This window comes from Melanerpes formicivorus, unplaced genomic scaffold (genome assembly GCF_026170545.1).
Source record: "Melanerpes formicivorus ecotype bairdi unplaced genomic scaffold, bMelFor1.0.p_v2 SCAF_2, whole genome shotgun sequence".
In the NCBI taxonomy this organism is placed as follows: domain Eukaryota; kingdom Metazoa; phylum Chordata; class Aves; order Piciformes; family Picidae; genus Melanerpes; species Melanerpes formicivorus.
Genome location: NW_027142354.1, coordinates 27,276,596 through 27,300,213, shown reverse-complemented (window position 1 = coordinate 27,300,213; position 23,618 = coordinate 27,276,596). Strand labels below are relative to the sequence as shown.

Here is a 23,618-nt window from a genome sequence, read left to right as displayed (position 1 = left end):
ATACTAGAGAAAAGGAGGATCATAGCCTTGGCAGAACATAGGAACAGGATACTGCAACAACACTTCTATTTTCCAAGAACTAAAACCAAAACAAAACCGGTTCTCTCACTTTTATCATGTAGAGTGTCACTGTAAATCTCAATGAACAGATGCCACAAAAGATATTAATATCCCAGCTCCTACATCGGCGTTGTCCTTGGCACTGTAAATACAAATGTTTTGAGGGCCAGGGGAAGGAATCAGAGATGAAGTGAGATTACTAACCTTTAATGTACTGCGGTTGCCAAGCAGGCAGTCCCGGAGCACTGGTTCATATTTTTTCATCAAAGTATCCCAGTTATGGTCATTAACAGTAAAGCTACTTTCATAGCCTGAGGTGACAGAAGAGCCAGCAGATGCTGCATCCGAGGAATCTGTACAACATGAAAATGTTGCATCTGTATCTGTATCAGTCTCACACTCCTGTAGTTTATCATTTGCTGTGGTGTCATTTTCATACTCCAAATCCTCACTAGGCCTGGAGAAGCAATGCAAATCTCCCGAGTGCTCATGAGTTTGTGTCATCTTTTCTGGGTTCTGCAGATTTCCTGTGGTGCTCAGATGCAGAACATAGTCAGATTTCTTGAGAGTTGGCTTGCCTTCAACATCACTTACTCTAGAGGCAGAGTTCAGGGAGAGCTGTATGAAGCTGAAACTTGAACTAAAGTTGTCATATGTACCAACAGAATGAGAAAAAGTATCTCCATTTTGATATTCACAGTTGTTATTCACTTCGCATTCATCCAAAGCACGTATGTTTGGGGACTCACAAACTTCAGTGCCATGGCTTTTCTGCTGTGTACAGCATACAGCAGAAACCTCTCCTTTGCTTTCTGCTGCAGTGGCATAAACAGTTATTGCTGTGTTTTCTAATTGTGCACTCTGGAAGCACGAAACATTTGTGCAGTGTCCTGCCATATTTCCAGTAGCGGCCAATGCCGTTGCTCCATTAGCAGGAACTACAGCACTACTTGCTGCACTGCAGCATAAAAATTCAAAATCGGTTTGGCATCTTCTGAGTACAGAGCAGTTCTCAAAGTCTCCAAAATGCTGCCTGCCATGTTTGAGCTCTTCTGGGCCAAATGGGTTGCAGGCACCCCAGGACTGAAATTCTGTCTGTTGCTGAGCTTCGAACCTCATGTATCCAGGTCTTTTTGACAGTTTCTTTTTACGAAGAGAGCCTGAAGGCCTTAAGTGTTGCTGACCATCTGAGGGAGGGGGAAAAAAAAGTCATTAAAAAATGTTTCTGGAGTTTTCTAGGCTTAACATATCATAGCAGCTGAAAATGATTGTTTCAGGAATTTCAAACAGCATGTCACCTTCTATTTCAACAAAACAAAGACACTGACCATGCTGTCCAAGTGAACCTATTTGAGTACACTGCTTTTGTTGGATATACTGCACTGGTCATCTAAAGAGGACCACTGATCAGGAGCTTCATGGTGTAAAGCTGGTCATCAATGCATGCCTTGTTACATACTATATCCTTGAAGTGGGGATGAAAGATTGATGATGCCTTGCTTGTGCTAGAAATTCTGACCAAACAAAACACTGTAAGAAAACACTGAGGATACCAAGAGGAACTCTTAACTGGAGGAGTGTCCTTTGGTTTGTGTATGTTGGGGAACATCTTGAGAAAATGTGTCATCAATCAGGACTCTGGCAAGAGAACAAAGATTAGAGGCACCCCTTCTGTGAACTACCCTCAGTATAATGTTAAAACCCACACCTCCTGGATAGAAAGCCCCCTACCCAAATAAACCACTCACCCTCTGAGCAGGTGTAGTGAATTTAAAAGAAGCTGTATCTTTAATGTGAAGCAAGAAATAAACTATCTACTGTCTAAATAGTAGGTGTTAAAATAAGGGGTAGTTAACACATTTTAGTGTGCAAATATCCATTGCAAATTGCAATTGGTGTGTGATGCTTGTGGGGATACCACCTAGTACCCAAACTTGCACAGCTTTGTACAAAGTCAGTATCTTGCCTCAGTGTGCGAGATTTGCTTACTGCACACCAGCAGAAATAAACCATTTCTGGGACAACAGAGGAAGTGCAGAGAGAGGAGAAAAGGTGTTACCAGAGAATGTTGTATATATTGATTCACTTTTTAAAGAGTTTACACCAGCTTTTAAGTGAATTTGCTAACCCAATGACATCCATCAGTAGAATAACCTTTATTAGAATAAACCAAACCAGGTTGGAAGAGACCTTCAAGATCATCGTGTCCAACCCATCAACCAATCCAACCCACCCAAACAGCTAACCCATGGCACCAAGTACCCCATCAAGTCTCCTCCTGAACACCTTCAATGACGGCGACTCCACCACCTCCCCGGTACATAAACCCAGGAAAGATGAATCACAATTTTCCCTATTCATGGCACCACTCTGTGCTTTTTCATTCCAAATTTGCTTAACAGCACACTAAAGCATAGGCCTTATTTAAGACTCTGATCCAGAATGACTTTCAGACTTACAAGCACATCTAGGATAGGACTGAATCTGCATCAAAAATATGAGTACCATACTCACAAACATTTTTTTGTGTATAATGTGTTGCTTCTAATGTCCAATTTCTTGTGACCACATCCATGTTTTATTAGCATGAGCAAGTGATTCAGTTTCTGCTTCCAGAACAGAGGCAACTCTCACACTGTTGCTGAAGATGTCTAATGAGATATTTTATAAGTTGTCATTTAGATTAATTGTACCATCTATTGTCCAAAATGCAAAGTTAAAAGTTTTGCATACTGTACCATCAGTATCAAAAAAACTACCACCACCATGTGCTTGGTAGCATTACTGCAGTATTAATATAGATCACTCTGCTCAATAGCATAGTGAAAAGATAAATTTGCTCTTTGTAAAACAGAATAGAAAGAGGCAAGATAAATACCGCAATGAGCATTAAAGGTGGGAAATCAGAGTGTGGTATCTCCTCTTCGGTTTCTGTAGATCTCTATTTATTAAATAAAAAAATAAAATTATACAGTGACTGCTTTATTTATGGACTTAGTGCTAGTCAAAAGATATTCCATTCATCTGTCCCACACACGAGCTCTGCACCATTAGCCATTTTGTGACACAGTAACATACTGACTGGATCTATTTGCCAGGAACACCCAACTAGCTGAATTATGCTCTCAATTATCTGCTCAGTACTCACTGATAATCAACTACCAGAACTTGAGTGCTTGCAATATTCTCACTCACACAGAGTTCTTCCAAAAGCACAAGTTTCAGATTTTTTTTTTTATTTATATGCACTACTTTTATCAAAGGGTTATGATTAGAGAATAATGTTAATTTTTACCTTGATAGATGTGCACATAATCTAAACTTCTTAGCAGCACCTAACATGGGTCTCTGACACACTTCACTGCAATGACATCCTTGACAAAAATTTAAGCATTAGACCTGAAACTTCCCAGGAGACTTCCCCCAACATTCACTACATTCTCTTTGAATAACCTTCAACAAAAGCAATTTATACATTTTCCACATACTAGGATAGTTGTACAACTCACCGTGGGACTGCAGTTAAGCTTATCTATTCTGCCTCCTATCACCAGAAATTACGATACCTTAGCCATCTCTTTTGTTTGTATTGTTTGGGATTTTGTTTGTTTGTTTGTTTTTGGTTTTGTCAGAGACAAAAGCATCACAGAAGTCGGAAATAAAAAAGGTCACGGAGTCTGTCAGCTTGACTACTATAAAAAGACAGTGAAATACTGTACTGGGAATAATATAAATAGAAACTGGGATCATTCTCAGAGTAATGAAACAAAAATGAACAAAATGTTATTCTTTTAGTTTATATATAAAATAACAGCCTAAATTTGCCTTCAGCAGAAGAAAGCAGTCATGCACCAAGTGAATTGGATGAAATTCTAAAAATTACTGGAGATACTGGTAGATTTCCAGTATCCTGAACCAGTTTATACAAAATCCACATCCACACACCTCCCAGTGTTTGCAGGCAACCCTCCAGACAGGTTTGTGATTTACCTCCTTTATGGACTCCAGGTCTGCCTCCTGGCAAGTCCAGCAGCACAAGTCCCTCATCCGGCTATGAGAGCAGCACCACTGCATGAATTATATTCAAGATTAGAGACTAAGCCACAAGCCATTCAGAAGATGCTATGAATAAGGGGCTGCAGGTCCTCAGACTCCGTGTGCTCAAGAGTGGACTCACACAGAGCTGGGGCCAGCACCTCAATGTGAACACCCACACCTTTATTAGAATAAACCAAACCAGGTTGGAAGAGACCTTCAAGATCATCGTGTCCAACCCATCAACCAATCCAACCCACCCAAACAGCTAACCCATGGCACCAAGCACCCCATCAAGTCTCCTCCTGAACACCTTCAATGATGGCGACTCCACCACCTCCCCGGGCAACCCATTCCATAGCGCAATCACTCTTTCTGTATAGAACTTCTTCCTAACATCCAACCTAAACCTCCCCTGGCGCAGCCTGAGACTGTGTCCTCTTGTTCTGGTACTGGGGGCCTGGGAGAAGAGACCATCATCCGCCTGTCTACAACCTCCCTTCAGGGAGTTGTAGAGAGTGATAAGGTCACCCCTGAGTCTCCTCTTCTCCAGGCTGAGCAACCCCAGCTCCCTCAGCCTCTCCTCATAGGGCTTGTGTTCCAAACCCCTCACCAACTTTGTTGCTCTTCTCTGGACTCGTTCCAGCAAGTCAACATCTTTCCTAAACTGAGGGGCCCAGAACTGGACACAGTACTCGAGGTGTGGCCTAACCAGTGCAGTGTACAGGGGCAGAATGACCTCCCTGCTCCTGCTGGCCACACTGTTCCTGATGCAGGCCAGGACGTCATTGGCCCTCTTGGCTGCCTGGGCACACTGCAGGCTCATGTTCAGCCTACCATCGACCAGCACCCCCAGGTCCCTCTCTGCCTGGCTGCTCTCCAGCCACTCTGACCCCAGTCTGTAGCACTGCATGGGGTTGTTGTGGCCAGTGTGCAGAACCCGGCACTTGGATGTGTTAAATCTCATGCCATTGGACTCTGCCCATCTGTCCAGCCTGTCGAGGTCTCTCTGCAGAGCCTCTCTACCCTCCAGCAGATCAACTCTTGCCCCCAGCTTGGTGTCGTCAGCAAATTTACTGATGATGGACTCAATGCCCTCATCCTTCTCAAAGAATAAGGAGAGGGAGGACAACCTGACCCCCAGCTCCAGCTAGAAAGCAGTCACAGTGCCCTCAGCCATCACAAAATCCAGCCAGGATATTACTACAGCTTTGGGTATACTGTTTGTGCACTGTTTACCTTTCTGCCACATCCCTCTTCTGAAGATTATAATAATTTCAATTCTTTATTATCACATATCTAAAATTTTGTTACAAATACTTTATTCTCTGCATAGCCTTCCAACCACAGAATGCTTTGTCTGCACATCAGATACAGAAACTACACTGGACCAATTCAGCTAGCTTGTTGAAAAAAGGCAAGCCTCAAGTTTTTCTTATATTTCTCTCAGCTTCAAGCATATCAAATAACTGATGGCAGTTAACTAGACTAGCAAAACTGTACTTTAGAACACTGTGAAACAATTGAAGGCAATTAAAAATTCTATAGTGTGTCATGCATTATATGAACTATGCACCCAGAGAAAGAGAAAAGTCACAAATGGAAGAAGGGCCTCTCAGCTGTAATATTATAGAATCATAGAATCAGCCAGGCTGGAAGAGACCTCCAAGATCATCCAGTCCAACCCATCAACCAGCCCTATCCAATCAACTAGACTATCACACTAAGTGCCTCATCTAGTCTTTTCTTGAAGATCTCCAAGGACTCCACCACCTCCTTGGGTAGCACATTCCAATGACCAATCACTCTCTCTGTGAAGAACTTCTTCCCAATATCCAGCCTGAACCTTGCTTGGCACAGCTTGAGACTGTGTCCCCTCGTTCTGGTGCTGGTTGCCTGGGAGAAGAGACCAACCTCCCTTCAGGTACAACCTCCCTTCAGGTAGTTGTAGAGAGCAATCAGGTCTCCCCTGCACCTCCCCTTCTCCAGGCTAAACAACCCCAGCTCCCTCAGCCTCTCCTCACAGGGCTTGTGTTCCAGGCCCCTCACCAGTTTTGTCGCCCTTCTCTGGATGCATTCCAGTACCTCAACATCTCTCTTGATTGAGGGGCCCAGAACTGGACACAGTACTCAAGGTGTGGCCCGACCACTGCTGAGTGCAGGGGAAGAATAACCTCCCTTGTCCTGCTGGCCACACTATTCCTGACCCAGGCCAGGATGCCTTTGGCCTTCTTGGCCACCTGGGCACACTGATGGCTCATGTTCAGCCAGCTGTCAGCCAGTACCCCCAGGTCCCTTTCTGCCTGCTCTCCAGCCACTCTGAACCCAGCCTATAACGCTGCTTGGGGTTATTATGGCCAAAGTGTAGAACCCTGCACTTAGCCTTATGGAATCTCATCCCATTAGCCTCTGCCCACCCATCCAGCCTGTCAAGTTCACTCTGCAGGGCCCTCCTACCCTCCAACAGATCAACACCTGCTCCTAACTTGGTGTCATCTGCAATCTTACTGATGATGAACTCAATCCCCTTGTCCAGTTCATCAATAAAGATATTGAACAGGATAGGGCCCAACAGTGATCCCTGGGGGACACCACTAGTGACTGGCTGCCAGCTGGATGTGGCACCATTCACCATCACTCTCTGGGCCCGGCCCTCCAGCCAGTTCTTGAGCCATTTCAGAGTGAATCTGTCCAAGCCACGAGCTGACAGCATCCACTTTAAAAAAAACAAAAAGTTACAATCCTAGAAGATTATGCAATGTATATTCTACTGACAGATTATGATAAATTATAACAGCTCTTTCACCATCTTTCCTGATGACAAATATTTAATACAAACTAATAGCTCAAGGCCAGAGCACAGGAAAACAAAAAAAAAAAAAAAAAAAAAAAAAAAAACACCACCAGAGTGTATTGCTGTAAAGCAAGGCATGACCAGCAAAGTTGTTTACACCTTAGTTGCACCAGTAAGCTGGAAAAGGGAGAGGTGAAATCAAAGAGCATTTCTTCCTGAAGGAAGATGCACATTCTCTCATATCCAGTCTGATGCAGCAGATGGAACAGCAGAACAGTGATTTTAGGCTGACTTCAGTCTTTGATTTCAGCCACAAGAATGGCAGTTCTGTTTTTTTGATCAAATGCTCTAGTAACACCTGTCCCTCCACAGATGCAACTACCCTGCATTTTTGTATAGTCCCCTAGGATTTTACAGGTGGGTGCAGAAGCTCTGAAGCAATTACCTCCCTACCCCTGCTTTAAGCACATGATGCAGAATGCTTGCAGGCTCTCCTGGTTTAGGCCCAGTCAGCAGCCAAGCCTCACACAATTGCACCCTCCAGACCCCTCCCCTCCGTAGGGGGGGGAAGGAGAAGCTGGGAGCAGAATGCAAAACCCTATGGGTTGAGAAAAGGAGAATTTAACAGAACAATACAAAGGAACAACAACAACAATAATGAAGTCAAATATAAACTGAGTGATATAAAACCTGAACAGATCACCCAACACTGCCAACATTTGTGGTATATGCCAAAAGCCACTGTGCCAGAAACCAGACACACCTGCCCACACCAGCCCTCCCCTTATATAGTGGGCATGATATTATATGGTATGGAATACCCCACGGGTTGGTTCTGGTAGCTACCCTGGGTGTGGCCCCTCCCAGCTTCTTGTGAAGGAAATTAACTCTATCCTAGCCAGGACACAAGCTCATTAAGTCCTTCCCGATAGTAACTGAGAAATTCTATATGCAGTTTCAAAGAGACCTCAGCTATCTGAACACACTTATATTAACACACAAATTCACCTTCAGAGCATTTGTAGGTGGTAACCGGGATGTGGAGGAAAGATAATTTGGTCACATCCAAAGCCAACTAACAAAGCACTGCTGCAAACATTTTCTGACATGCTGGCTTCCGCCAAGGAAGCCTTAAACAACTGCATTAAAATGCACACAAAGTAAACGAGATAAAAACATCCTTTCAAAAATAGAAACACACAAGTGTTTAACATATCAGTATCAAAACTTAACTGTCCTCAGGGATAAATCCAACATGACAATAACCATTATTGTTCACTTCCTATGTCATATAAATACGTAAAATGTTGCAAGTTCCTAATCAGTTGCATTGTGGTCATTTGCTGAATTTCAGATACCGCTAAGTATTCAAAATAAGGTGGCACTGATCTCTGATGCAGCCAATGTCAAACCAAACTAGCGCTGTCTCTTCAAAAAAAGTAAGCTTTCAAAGACAATTATTTTAGAATAAGAATTTTGTAACTCACAAAATGCAAAGGTCTCATTTATTTTTTTTCCATCTTACTGAATGCTAACTATACTTTATCTAGCATTTTATAAAATGTCCCTATAAATTACAAGCAATAGCTAGGCTGCCTTGTATCTGATACCATGTACAAATTATTTACTCACCAAGGGGTTCCTGTGATTTCTAAGGTCCCAGCCTGGGTTCAGTTATCCAACTTAAATTTCTAAGATATAACATCTAGGGAGGTGGTGGAGTCACCATCCCTGGAGGTGTTCAAAAAGGGATTAGACGTGGCACTTGAAGCCATGGTTTAGCAATCATGAGGTGTTGGGTGACAGGCTGGACTTGATCTTTGAGCTCTCTTCCAACCTTATTGATTCTATGATTCTAAATATTCTCTGAAGTAATTAAGTGCATGTTAGTTTCTATTCTTCATTAAAAAATGCTTCAGGAGTTGTGCATCTTAGAGTGGTTTTCTTTAGCCATTGTTTGAATAATTGTCTTTTTCACTGAGACACTCCTGTAAAGCACATGGCATTAAGTTGCTACATTTCAGCCACTTACCTCCTTAATGCAACAACTTATTTTAAGTCATGTGATGAAACTGTAGCACCTCTCTCTAGATAAAGAATGACATTGGCAGATATTAGTTTCAGTAAGTCCATAAATTTCTTCCCCACCACCACTATGGGGAGGGGGAAGTGTTTTAAACCTGGGTTTGCCTTGATATAAGAAAGAAAAGAATATACACATTGAAAATTAAGCTGGTAAATATCAAACACTTCTTATGCTAGTAACAAGCACCTAGTCAAGTGGAATAAAAGAAGCATGCCTTTCCTTAATTACAATTTGTTTGATACTATTAACACTTTAAAACACATCTGCATGATCAGTATTCAGCAGCACATTGACTACACACAAAAGCAGGCTTTTTTCTCAAGTAAGTGCCTTGCTGAATCTGAGCCTAAGTGCCTTGATGTGACAAAAACAGAAATATGCCTTTCTGATCTTTTCAAATTTTAAAATGTAAGTATCCAGCTTGCAAAAGCAGACAGTTGCACTGTGAAAGTCAGTTTGATAACTCATCAACATGCTATGGCTGGCAATGTGAAACACTCACAGCTTGGCTATTGTAGAAAACTGTATTTCTCCAAGCTGAATGAAAATTACACCACCCAACCTCACCATTGCAGCATTAAAAGGAAACCTGTTTTGTTGGCCAGAAAAGCAAGTGGCCAAATTCACTCTAGAACAGCCAAGTGACTGTGATGTCTCTATAAAGCAGGACCACTTAGACAGCATTTTACTGTCAAAAGTAAAAGATATACCTGCTCTTCTCATTTTTGCTTTCATGCAGACACTGTTACACAAGTAATTCTCAGGCTGTTACTACATTTCACATTTTCAACAGCCCCTGGCAGCACTACACGAGTGGGGAGTGGCTGGAAAGCCCCTTAGCAGAGAGGGAGATGTTGACTGATAGCTGACTGAACAGGAGCCAGTAGCATGCACAGATGGCCAAGAAGGCCAACAACATTCTTGCATGTATCAGGAAAAGTGTGGCCAGTAGGACCACTAAGTGATTTTACCCCTGTACTCGGCACTAGTGAGGCCACAGATCAAGTATTGTGTTCAGTTTTGGGCCTCTCAATACAAGGAGGACACTGAGGCACTGTAGTGTGTCCAGAGGGCAGCAAAGCTGGTGAATGGCCTAGAGCATATACTAAGAGGAGTGGCTGAGAGAACTGGGCTTGTTTAGCCAGGGGGTGGGAAAAAAAAGGTTGAGAGACCTTATCACTATCTACAACTACCTGAAAGGACATTGTAGAGGTGGAGGTTGATCTGTTCAACTAAGTAACAAGTGATGGAATTAGAGAATAATAACAATAGAATAATAAACCAGGTTGGAAGAGACCTTCAAGATCATCATGTCCAACCCATCAACCAATCCAACCCACCTAAACAACTAAACCATGGCACCAAGCACCCCACCAAGTCTCCTCCTGAACACCTCCAATGATGGTGACTCCACCACCTCCCTGGGCAGCCCATTCCAATAGGCAATCACTCTCTCTGTATAGAACACAGCCTGAGACTGTGTCCTCTTGTTCTGGTACTGGCTGCCTGGGAGAAGAGACCAACATCCGCCTGTCTACAACTTCCCTTCAGGTAGTTGTGGAGAGCAATAAGGTCACCCCTGAGTCTCCTCCTGTCCAGGCTAAGCAACCCCAGCTCCCTCAGCCTCCCCTCATAGGGCTTGTGTTCCAAAACCCTCACCAACTTTGTTGTCCTTCTCTGTTATACCAAGGGAAGTTTAAATTGGGTATTAGAAAGAATTTCTTTCCTGAAAGGGTTATAAGGCACTGGAGTGGCTTGCCCAAGGCAGTGGTAAAGTTTCCACCCCTGAAGATATTTAACAGTTGTATAGACATAGTGCTTAGGGATATGGTTTAGCCAAGGACTTCACAGTGTTAGGCTAATGATTGGACTTATCAGTCTTAAAAGTCTTTTCCAATCTACACGATTCTGTGATTCTGTTGACAAACTCTCAACCCAATCAATTTCCAAACTTTCTTACATAGCTCACTCCTATATTTCATCCCACCCAATGCTATCAGCCCATGACACCTGGAACTGCCAAACTCCCATAATGAACTGCCTAACATAGCAGTTACCTTTTCATACTCCAGTCATCTTACCCTATTCCTAGGTCTGTGATCCATCCCATGGGTGACTTGATGAACAATGAAACATCCTGGGAAAGAAGACAAGCAGACCTTGGAAAAAGTCAGTACAATCACTGGGTGCCTTCAGCACACTCAGCAACAGAAGACACTTCCCACAAAGATCCAGCCCCATTTCTTTTAAACCAGATTGGAACAGGCTGCCCAGGGAGGTGGTGGAGTCACCATCCCTGAAGGTGTTCAAGAGGGGATTGGATGTGGCACTTGGTGCCATGGTTTATTCATGAGGTCTGTGGTGACAGGTTGGACTTGATGATCTTTGAGGTCTCTTCCAACCTTGGTGATTCTGTGATTTGTTCAATACCTTAGAATACTGTATCCACTTTCCAAAGAAGCACAAGGACACACAAGTTGAAAGCCTACAGAGAACACTCACAATAGAGAGCCAATGCTGATTTTGGTAGTTTTGGGGGGGTTTCAGAATTTTGCGTAGAAGCTATGAAGTTTGGTTAGGTCCTAAATTAATTTGCAACCACCTCTTAATGGGTTTGCAGTTATATCCCATAAAAGTATATCACCAAGCTTGTGTTAACTATGAAATTAGTACACAGCACTCCCTTTCAAGGATGGTCTACTTAACACACCACATTTCTCTTTCATCACTCTGTCTACAGAGTGACAGTGTGGATTCCCACTACTTCTGCTCAGTCACACCATCTACAGCAAGGCTCTCCTATAAAACTCACTGGGTGGGGAGAGGAGGGAGGAATTAAAAAAAATAAAAAGAAGAAGAAAGAGTGAAGTGTGAGAGCACATTGACAGCAGTCAATTTCTAATTCAAGCACAGTTTGAGTGCTCCAGCTTGGAGATTTGAATTTTTAATTTCACCAAGAGAGTGGGTTCCAAATTAAGCATCTGATGCACAGTCAGTCTGAACCAGAATTGAGTTTACTGAAATAGAAACCAATTTTCTCTCAACAGCTCAGTAGTGATCACATATAATGAAAATAAAACAATGAGGCAGTTCCTATATTGCCAGGGGTGATGAGTCAGAATGCTTTTAGCTTTACAATTTAATATCAAAGTCCCAGGACAAATGCTTCTCTTTTGCATGTTGAAGGAAGTTTACCTTACAGCCCAAATCAGACTGTCAGGATGTGATATCAATGCTGTCTAGAAAAAAGCTGGAAATGGAATGGAGCTCCAGAGATCAGGAAAGTAGATCACTAACTTCCCACCAAAAGCATAGCATCTTAGGATGTAGCTTAATGTAAGACACTGCAAAAAGTGAGGTATGTACACAACCTGCAGTTACAGCAATGCATGGGACAGAGCCCACAGCAATGCATGGGAGGAGGCAGGCAAATGAGCAGCACTGCTCCTTCAATCTGTTCTCCCCAAAAGAAAATCCCAGGGCATTGCACGAACATGTAACTCTATGCTCCCACAGAATTTCTGTACTTGGGTATTTTCCACTCTCTGCAGCAGCAATAGTGTGGATTGTGCTTTTGTCGGCTAACAATAAATCACCAGACCAGCAGCAGGATGAAGACTCTCAGCTGAACCCACTAGGCACAGACTGCAGTAGAGCTCTTGTAGTCTCAATGGCTACAGAGACAATATCAGTTAATGCAAGTCCTTGCTGAAGGCCAGCAGATTACTCAGCATCATCAGTCTGTAGATGTTACAGCCTGTGAGGGGTGAACCTTTGTGCTCCAGAAGGACGAGTGAAGTTCCCTTAGAGACCTTACAGTGGTAGATAGGAAAGACACACATGAAATCCCTTTTGAGATCTTCAGTGAGAATATGGCTTGACCTTTACAACCCTTACCCAAGGGTGCAGACAGACAAAACAGAAGTTGGAAGTTTGTTTTATTTGGCCTGAGACCACCAAAGTGAAGACATTACCTATATGCTTTTCCTCTAGCATGGAGGAGAAAAGTAGATGGCACAGGCAAAATTCTTAGATTATTTTATGAACAAACTGTGGAAGAAGTACTATAGCAAATACTGGTGAAACTGCAGCAGAATACTAATCTTTATTAGAATAAACCTTTATTAGAATAAACCAAACCAGGTTGGAATAGACCTTCAAGATCATCGTGTCCAACCCATCAACCAATCCAACCCACCCAAACAGCTAACCCATGGCACCAAGCACCCCATCAAGTCTCCTTCTGAACACCTTCAATGACGGCGACTCCACCACCTCCCTGGGCAACCCATTCCATAGCGCAATCACTCTTTCTGTATAGAACTTCTTCCTAATATCTAACCTGAACCTCCCCTGGCGCAGCCTGAGACTGTGTCCTCTTGTTCTGGTACTGGGTGCCTGGGAGAAGAGACCATCATCAGCCTGTCTACAACCTCCTTTCAGGTAGTTGTAGAGAGTGATAAGGTCACCCCTGAGTCTCCTCTTCTCCAGGCTGAGCAACCCCAGCTCCCTCAGCCTCTCCTCATAGGGCTTGTGTTCCAAACCCCTCACCAACTTTGTTGCTCTTCTCTGGACTTGTTCCAGCAAGTCAACATCTTTCCTAAACTGAGGGGCCCAGAACTGGACACAGTACTCGAGGTGTGGCCTAACCAGTGCAGTGTACAGGGGCAGAATGACCTCCCTGCTCCTGCTGGCCACACTGTTCCTGATGCAGGCCAGGACGTCATTGGCCCTCTTGGCTGCCTGGGCACACTGCAGGCTCATGTTCAGCCTACCATCGACCAGCACCCCCAGGTCCCTCTCTGCCTGGCTGCTCTCCAGCCACTCTGACCCCAGTCTGTAGCACTGCATGGGGTTGTTGTGGCCAGTGTGCAGAACCCGGCACTTGGATGTGTTAAATCTCATGCCGTTGGATTCTGCCCATCTGTCCAGCCTGTCGAGGTCTCTCTGCAGAGCCTCTCTACCCTCCAGCAGATCAACTCTTGCCCCCAGCTTGGTGTCATCAGCAAATTTACTGATGATGGACTCAATGCCCTCATCCAGATCATCAATAAAGATCTCAGGCAAGAACACTTCCTTTCTAGCAGAAATCACAGCTCCTTCTCCATAAAATGGGAGAGAAATCACTCCACTTACAGCATGTTAGATATCTAAAAAAAATACTGAACTACAACAACAAAAAATAACTTCTCAGAGTAACTGCACTGAAATAGCATATGTGCCACAAGAGAGCAACAACAGCAATTGATATGGAAGATGAGAAGGTCTCCAAAAAGGGCTGAGGAGCACTCAAAGAAGACATCAACTTGCATTAGACAGCTGGTAGTCTACACCTCAATGGATAAGAGCCCTGGCATTACAGGCCAAACTTTGTATTACCTACCTACATCACCAGGTATTGCAAAAACACTACCTCTGTAACCAGACTTCACAAGTGACTCATAGGAGATCTAAGTAACTGTCTACTCAGCTCCAGGCAGGAGCTGAGAGTCACCCTACATGCCTTGCACCAGGACTGGAGACTAAAGACTCAACTGGACCAAAGTCCTGTCTTCACACACATTCAAAAGCTGTACCCACTAGAAGTAGACAAGGATGAGGGAATACAGTCTAATAGCAGCCAGTCAGAACCCAGGCTAAAGGATCTATTTTGTCATTCATTCATTTTTGCCTCCGTCCCAGCTCTGCTGATACCAACACTGCACGTTTTTCACTGCTCCCACCAAACCCAGACTTCTTCATCAACTTCCACTCCATTTCTCTCCTTGATCCCAAATTAATTCTCACAAATCAATTTTTCACTTCAAAGTAATGAAAAAGGCCAGAAATCTTTCCTGTCACTGTTCTGGACCTTTAACTGAACTCTGCATATGTCAGACTTAATGCTACATAATTCAGAGTGTTAACCATCCACAAAGCTCACAAACAATACTCAAAGCCATACAGAGATACTCTCTCTTTCCCAATATCATTCCTCAACACCACCTCTTTGGTCCTTTTTAGTTTATCCTTTTTATCATGACCTCGACATGCACAAGTATCCCTCAGCCCCCTAACAGCATTTCCCTCACAACAGCAAGCAAGCACATCTCAACTTGGCTCCAAAAACCATTCCTGCATGAGCTTCCAGGCCCTCTAGCTCCCCAGTTCCCTCAGACAGTTCCATCCTTTCCTGCTTCAGACTCCTGGCTGAGAAGATTCTAAGCTTTTTCAGGTGCATTTAGAAGCCACCCAGCCCCATTCCAGCTGCGTCTACTGATTTCAGAGCTTGCCTCCAGATATTCAGCCTGTCGGCTACCAGGACTTAAGCCAGTTCTCAGGCCTCCTGCTACCTCTCTCACAGCACACACACCAAACCCCAGCATCTAAACCAAACCCCACTCTAAATGCACACTGGCTCTATTCATCCCCTCTGAAATCACCTCAATGAAAACACTCTTGTAAGAGCTTCTTTCCTATGACTGTAAATCACTGTTATTCATATCTAGGAAATCAAGACAATTACCTGCCACAATTTACTCTGACAGTCTTCCTGGGCCAACATATATTAGCTAATACCAGTTATGCTTATTAACATATGCTTATGATGCTCAATGGAAGCACTGATTTTGGCCAAAGGCTTTTTTAGGTTATTTCTGTCACATGCTATTTGTAACTGACTTAAATATTCCTACCTAAGTACAAGGCCATAGGCACTGTCACCTTCTGTTGACCTTTACCTGTCTGCTTGTATTATCCAAACAAATTAAAAAACAGCAGTAATCTATAAAGAAATCATACCCTTAGAGGTGATAGCTTGCAGATGTTTCTTGGGTAGCAAGGACTCTGTGTGATATCATAATGAAAGAAAGGCTTAAGCAGAATACTTCAAGTAAAAAAATAATATTTCATATATATATATATATATAAAAAAGTCAACTCAAAAATCACACTGACCTTTCAAAAATGCTCTCTATATTAAAAGAAGATTGTCTTGAATAAGTCAACGAAGCAGTTTTTCAGGTCAACATATTATGGATTTAGCTTAGCTTTTCAAATGGATACAAAAAGGCACAGATTGTACCATATGGTGTTAAATACACACACCTGAAAAGATCTGCTTCAGTAACACAAAAAGCTTGGCAGAGAAAAAATTTGAGTATTACTCTACTTGGTTTCTAGAGTAAGTATATATCATTAACTCATTATTTCAAACCCCAGGATTAGCAGGATCCTGTGCAAGGTAGCTCACATTTGCCTGTTCCTTTCAGTAGTACAGGGCAGATCTCTGAGTAGTGTGAGTGTAGTAGCAGCAGAGGATTTCTTCCGCGCTTCTTCCAGGTTTAGGGATAGCACTCCTGACTAGCAATTTGAAGCAAATACAAGCACCATATCTAGATGACTTCTTAACATATATAATGTGACCAGCACCTGCCCACATTTTAGTACTCCAAAACTAATCAAGTCTATACGAATCCACAGATCTGACACAGGACAGTATATTTGTAAAATATCTGTGTCAAGTCAGTCCAGTAGGATACTCCATACACAGAAGTTCATTGACAGGCTCCTTTAATTCCCAAGTGAAACAGCACCACCTTTAAGCTGGAAACCTCTTAAATCCTCTCCTGACAAAGGGGGAAAAAATTTCACAACCTGAAAAACACATCCTCTCCCTTGAAGCCTCAGTGATCAGAAACATCTTGCATGTACAGCCTTACAAAAACAAAGAGGTGTCAACAAAATGATGAGAGTTACTGAGAAGACACAGGGATTTTCATTTCTGCACAATACAAGTGTCATAGTGCTTTACTGAACAAAAAAAACAGCAACAAAATATCTTAAACTACCTTAAAGTCTGAGTCATAAGCAAGGGCCTCTGTATCAGAGAAAGACAAGAAGGCAGAACTAAGGACATCTGTAATGCTACAATGCCCTCTTTGGGTACAAAGATATATTTGCAGCGACAGTAAATTTCAGCAAATGCAGTGCTATTTTATGCTATAGGAAGGAAAGCAAATCAAAGAATACCAAGTGTGCCGCTCTAAAACTCAAAGATGTTAGAAATGGCATCTGATTACCCTCTATTACCAATGTTCCAAAGATGCTACATAGCAATAGTGAGACTAACAGCAACCCATCTACAGCTGCACACAAGAAACAAGGACAAGAAATGGCAGTAACTCAAAACAAGAGAGGTTTAGGCTGGGTACAAAGGAAAACTTTTTCACCCTGAGGGCAGCCAAACAGCGGAGCAGGCTGCCCAGAGAGACTGTGCAGTCTTTGGAGGTTTTGAAGACCTAAAAGGATAAAGCCCTGAGAAACCTGGCACAACCTCAGAGTCAATCCTACTTTGAGCAGGACCAGAAAACTCCTGAAGTGCCTTCCAACCTAAACTTTTGTATCAGATCTCTAGGCTTTAAATACATCTCAGGATTTCCAGCATTCCACTAGTTATCTATACACACAACAGAAGTTCAAGAGTTTCATCTGTGAAGATGAATCCAACTTAGCAAGAAAACAATTTATCAAACAATTCCACAAAGGATCCACAAGGAAGTTAGTAAACAATAGTTTCATCATATCCTGGAAGCTGGAAACAGCTGACTCAATGAACAAAATCAAGAATAAAGTTCAGGTCTTAAAATAAACAGGTTCTTAACTATTATTTGAGCATTCTGCATACGCACACACACACAGAGGAATCACAAGCTTCAACAATGGTCAGTGCCTTAAGCAACACAGATACAGTGAGGCATAGTAATACCAGAACTCCTTTTATTCCACAGCAGCAGACCTTTAGTATTTAGCTGGTGATGAAAGGATGCTCATGAGCATCACTTAAGCGTCACTTTGATCTATTGCAGTTATTTCACAAAATATTTATTACTGAGGCTTTTTATTTGGGTGTACAAGCATTGGAGAGTGTCTCTCAAGGCATTCTTCAGTTTGCTATATTAAGCATTACTTTTCTTAGGTTGCTTTCCAACGGGGGGACAAGATAGAGCCATCTACAAGACTATAACCATCTGAAGACACTTGCCTTTCAAAAACATAATCTGTTAAATAGTGCCAAGGGCATTACACATAAAGAAAAAATAATCTAACATCACCTCTGAACAGCTGCAACAAAACCTGCCACTCACAAAGTTCCTGGCAAAGAAAGAAGGGGGATCATCTCTGCCCAAGGAATACTGCCACTATCCTATCCAGTCCATGAAAGTTTAATTATAACATGGGCATGGAAAAGGCAACTCTGAGTACTCTGCCACACAGCTGTATTAGGCAGCCATAACCGTACCACAGATGTGTACGTTCCATATGACTGAGCTGGCAAACACAGTTATTTCTGTATTTCCTCTTCTCTTTATTGGCTTTGTTTTGAATTTGAGCAATTTCTGGCACTGATCTCTTTCTTCTTCAGTTACACTACAGTGTTGGTGCTTGAAATAAATATACAGGCTGCAGAATATACAGAATCCTTTAGTCCTCTGTATTGTCTTCACCTGGTCTGTTTGGGTTTTTATTACTATTGCTGATATTGTTATTTCCTACTTATCTCCCTGCATTGTACTCTTCCTTTTAAAAACATTTCTTATATTTTATATCATGATTTTTTTGAGTCACTAGAGGTCATTTTGAGACATAGAATATTTACTCCGAAGAAGATACCTGAGAGAGCAACTCCATGTACTTCTCATACAGCTTGCACAAAAGTCATGCTGGCCTTTCAGTATTGAAGCCACGGACAACCTAAATTCAATAGGCTTAATGCCTAGGCTTCCAAATTAATGCTTAGGCAAAGAACACAGGTTCACTAAGACCTGGCAGCACAGAAAGCAGTAACATAAGAAGTGTGTGTCCAGATCCAGTAGAAAGATCTGAACCCTCATCAAGAAATTCAGTGCCTTGCCAAGCTCAACAGAAACACAGTTAAGTATTGTTATACATTGTTATCAGCAGTTATAACAAAGCCAAATTCTTTTTAAATTATACTAAATTAATTTGGAAAGTGAATGCCATGAATACACGCAGCCTGTTCAACCCAAGATGAAAAAATCTTACCATGCTGTAAGGGGTAAACAGAAGGTCCTGAAGAACAATAGGGCAAGCTGGCAGATTTCACACAAAAAAATAAATCAGAAGTCCTACGGATTTGTTCTTCCCAAAACAGTACCACTGGTTATTAGTTTCCAGTCCTATCTCATACAGAAAAAGACAGTTACAAATGTAGTTCTGAAAAACTAAGCATGGTAACTACACTGCAGGCAGGCAGAGAACACCTCCTTGGTCAACATGAAATGGTTCCTAACTTGGCTTTGGAGCAAATGATCCCATGGAAAATCCTGTCATAGATAAAAGCTGGTGCCATAGCAGGAAAAATTGCATTCTGCTGAAAGATCAACAGTGTGGCCAGCAGGCCAAGAGAAGTGGTTCTGCCACTCTGCTCTGGTGAAAGTACTCACCTGGAGTACTGTGTCCATCTCTGGAGTCTTCAACACAGCCAGGACATCAACCTGCTGAAGAAAGTCAAGAGGAGGGCCACAAAGATGATCAGAGGGCTGGAGCACCTCTTCCACAAAGACAGGCTGAGAGAGTTACGGCTGTTCAGCCTGGAGAAGAGAAGGCTCTGGGGAGGCCTTATAGCAGCATTTTAGTATCTGGAGGGGACCTACAGGAAGGCTGGAGGACTGTTTAGAAGGGCTTGTAGTGACAGGATGAGGGGCAATGGTTTTAAATAAAAGCAGGGTAGATTTGGGTTGGATATTAGGAGGAAGTTGTCCACAATGAGGGTGGTGAAATACTGGAACAGGTTCCCTAGAGATGTTGAAGAGGCCCAATTCCTGGAGACATTCAAGGTCAAACTTGGTGGGGCCCTGAGCAAGCTGATCTAATCAGAGATGTCCCTGACTGCTGCAAGGTGGTTGGACAAGATGATCAAAGGTCCCTTCCAACACAATGAATTCCATGATTCTATGTTTGTGCTTGCTGCATACAAAGGAAGAAGCAAGAGCTGCTCTTCTGTTACCTTACAGCAACTTGAGACCCCTGAAAAGGCAGGATTTTTTCTCATCTTCATTCTCACAGTAAGCAGACAGACAGCTCTGATTCACTGCTCAGAAGGCACCATTAAATGGAGCTGCTCTTCTCATGGCCAAATCTGTACAAGACTGGCAGACCACAAGCATAGGAACACTGCACGGGAATACAAGCAGCTGTCTTACCATGACCATGTTCATGTTTCACAAGAAAATGCAGTACCCGTTGATTATTAACCAGTTTGGGAGCAAAATCACACAAAGAATCAGCTGCACTCAGATGCACTCTAGGCAATGGCAACCAGGCCTTTATCACACAAGTTCAGCAAGGCTGTCCTCAAGACTTTTATCTTGCTGTAAGCAAATTAAAATTTATTGCTTTCCTAAACAAGGGCTCTACCAGGACAGGACCAAAGTTTTATCACAGTGCCCTGCCAAAACAGTGCTGCCCCACTGCATGACAGCATAGCCGGGGACCATCCAGGGTGTTTGAGAGCATCTCATGCCCTTGAGGCTGCACACCAATGCTGATGCTCAGATGTTGGCACCCCTTCTGTATCACCCCCATTGCCTGGGATAGAGAAACCCAAATACATTAAAATTATGGAAAACTTGCTGCAGAAATGTCAAACACCACCAAACGCAGCAGCTGCCTGTCCTGCTCTCCTGAGATTGGCTCTTCAAGAGCACAACCGCAGCTCAGCTGCCTCTGATTACAACCTCAGCTATAAGTGCAAGTACTGACAAGTATAAATGAGAACAGCCAAGTCCCAGCAAACAGCTGTGCTGCCCATTCCCCCCATCACCTAAGTCTCCACAGGACATTAGCAACAGGAAGCATCTGGACTTCAGCCCAGCGCATGAAATTCAATCTCATCCCTGCCTCAGTAACTATCCCTGGCCAAAACTAACATAGAAGGGAAAGTTCCTTTTCCCAAAGCCAAAAAATGGGGAAGAGAAGCCCTTCCTGATACGATCAGCTTAGCCCTCCCAACAAAAAGTCAGATATGCTATAGAGCTGAGGCTGTTTGGATTTATCATACTGAATAGGCAATAATGCTCCTTCCTTGGAACCTTGTGATGTTTCTCTGAAGTATAACATTTGGGTATGTGGGAACAGGGACAACAAGAATTGGATAGCCATAAGGTAAGAGAAAAGCCTGTCGCTGTAAGCAAAGCCCACAGCTATAAGCATATGGCCTTGCAAGTAGTCCCCACAAACACCATTACAGGTGCCTGTATGTCTACAGTAGTGATAATCCATAAAACTAAGCTGCTATGTCAATGGAAAGGATGCTTACCATCATACTATTAAAGATAGGAAGCAAACTGCTTTTGGTATCCCACTAAGACAGCAAGAAAGCAGCTTACCATCAGGAAAAACCTGCTCTTCCGCTTCCCAAGCTCCCTGGAGACTTTACGTCTTTCCAAAGACAAAACAAAAAGACTGTAAGAATGATTTGTTTAAACACTCAAAAAATACTTTTCAGAATCAAAAGCCTGGCTACTGACTTAAATTCCAAGCGCTGCCAGATAGAGGAGCTCAGCTAGGAGCCACTACTGCTCACCTCAGCAAAGCTGTGAAGCCATTGTCAAACTTGATTATCTGCAGGTACATTGATAATATCAGTACTGTTTGATTCTACTTTTCCATTATTATTGCGGAGAATTTACCAAGGTCTTCAGAAGCTACCACCACTGAGCATGCCTCACCTTACACAGATCCGGAGACTCGCAAAACAATTCAGAAAATCTAATGATAGCAACTTCCAGTTCCTGCCTCTCCCACCAATACTAACCCTTTCATTCTTACTCCATTTTACAATACTCATCATCAACCTCTTGACTTCACTCACAGGTTGCCTGAAGTCACTCTGCTAAAATATTTTCCTCTGTAATGGTTTCTTGCTCTAATGATTTCTAAGCCCCGCAAAAGAAAACTTTCAACCACTAAACCCCTCCAAACAACCAATTCTTCTGCCATTGCACAGAAAATGGAAAGTTATCACAGTATCACCAAGGTTGAAAGAGACCTCAAAGATCATCGAGTCCAACCTGTAAACACAGACCTCATGACTAGACCATGGCACCAAGTGCCACATCCAATCCCCTCTTGAACACTTCCAGGGACGGTGACTCCACCACCTCCCTGGGCAGCACATTCCAATGACGAATGACTCGCTCGGTGAAGAACTTTCTCCTCACCTCAAGCCTAAACTTCCCCCAGCGCAGCTTGAGGCTGTGTCCCCTTGTTCTGGTGCTGGTTGCCTGGGAGAAGAGGCCAACCCCTTCCTGGCTACAACCACCTTTCAGGTAGTTGTAGAGAGCAATGAGGTCACCCCTGAGCCTCCTCTTCTCCAGGCTAAACAATCCCAGCTCCCTCAGCCTCTCCTCATAGGGCTTGTGTTCAAGGCCTCTCATCAGCCTTGTTGCCCTTCTCTGGACACGTTCAAGTGTCTTGATGTCCTTCTTAAACTGAGGGGCCCAGAACTGGACACAAGACTCAAGGTGTGGCCTAACCAATGCAGAGTACAGGGGCACAATGACTTCCCTGCTCCTGCTGGCCACACTATTCCTAATGCAGGCCAGGATGCCATTGGCCTTCTTGGCCACGTGGGCACACTGCTGGCTCATGTTCAGGCAGCTGTCAATCAGCACCCCCATGTCCCTCTCTGTTTGGCAGCTCTCCAGCCACTCTGAACCCAGCCTGTAGCTCTGCATGGGGTTGTTGTGGCCAAAGTGCAGCACCCGGCACTGGGTTCACACACATCACATTCTGCTCTTCATTTTTCGAGCAGCCACTCCTCCCACGCAGGTCTTCTCTGAGGAGATTTTACCGCCTGAGTATATAGTCAGTGTACACATACACTGCGTTTAGCAAATTATTGTTACATTTGCAGGTTTGTTTCAGGTGCCATTTGATCCAATCTGTAAACACAGGTAATGCACAGACCTTTGAAATGAAAGGCATTAACTAAATACTATAAAAAAAATGCATTTTCCACTTGTCATCCCTAATTCTGTTCATATAGTAAATATTTACTTTTCAGGGTAAAATCTACTTTATATATTTTTACACTTCTTGTTACAAATCAGTATACTGACAGAAGGCAAAAACAGCAGAGTAATCAGACAACTTAGTATGACACCAGGGTGACACACCTAACATATCTATCTGTAAGGCATCATGAAAGGAAGGAAAGAGAGGAGGCGGTGAGAATAAAAAGTGCTACCAATCATATTCATTAGACACCAGAGTCCCAATTAGTAATTTATGACACACAGCTAATAAGAGATGTACTGGAAGGAAGCAAGGCTATAAGATGAAGTAGGGTCTGAAACAGAGAGTATAGCATTGTACAATATGCAAGAAGGGAAGCCAGAATCCAAATTCTGCATGCCCCAAAGGAATTGCACTGAACAAAGAAACCCTACTGAATCAACCATGTGACCTCACTCCTCTGCCTGCAGACTTCAAATTAGTCATTAAGCCACTTCACATTCTCAGCATCAGTAAATAGGGAAGTAACTCCATGTCAATAGCTAATTCAATTTACATACAGAAAACTCATGTTTAACAAACAAAGTATGTCAATAGCAGATCTATGCTTCCACAGCAGCAGCA

General features: G+C 43.1%; 1 protein-coding gene across 1 annotated transcript in view; it reads right to left on the bottom strand.

Moving 5' to 3' along the window:
- Window positions 1-23,618, bottom strand: part of DISC1 (DISC1 scaffold protein) — a 230,231-nt gene that overhangs the window by 203,787 nt on the left and 2,826 nt on the right. The window contains exon 2 of the mRNA XM_068147069.1: window positions 265-1,247. Coding sequence (XP_068003170.1) covers window positions 265-1,247 — 983 coding nt within the window. The remainder of the gene's footprint in view (window positions 1-264; window positions 1,248-23,618) is intronic.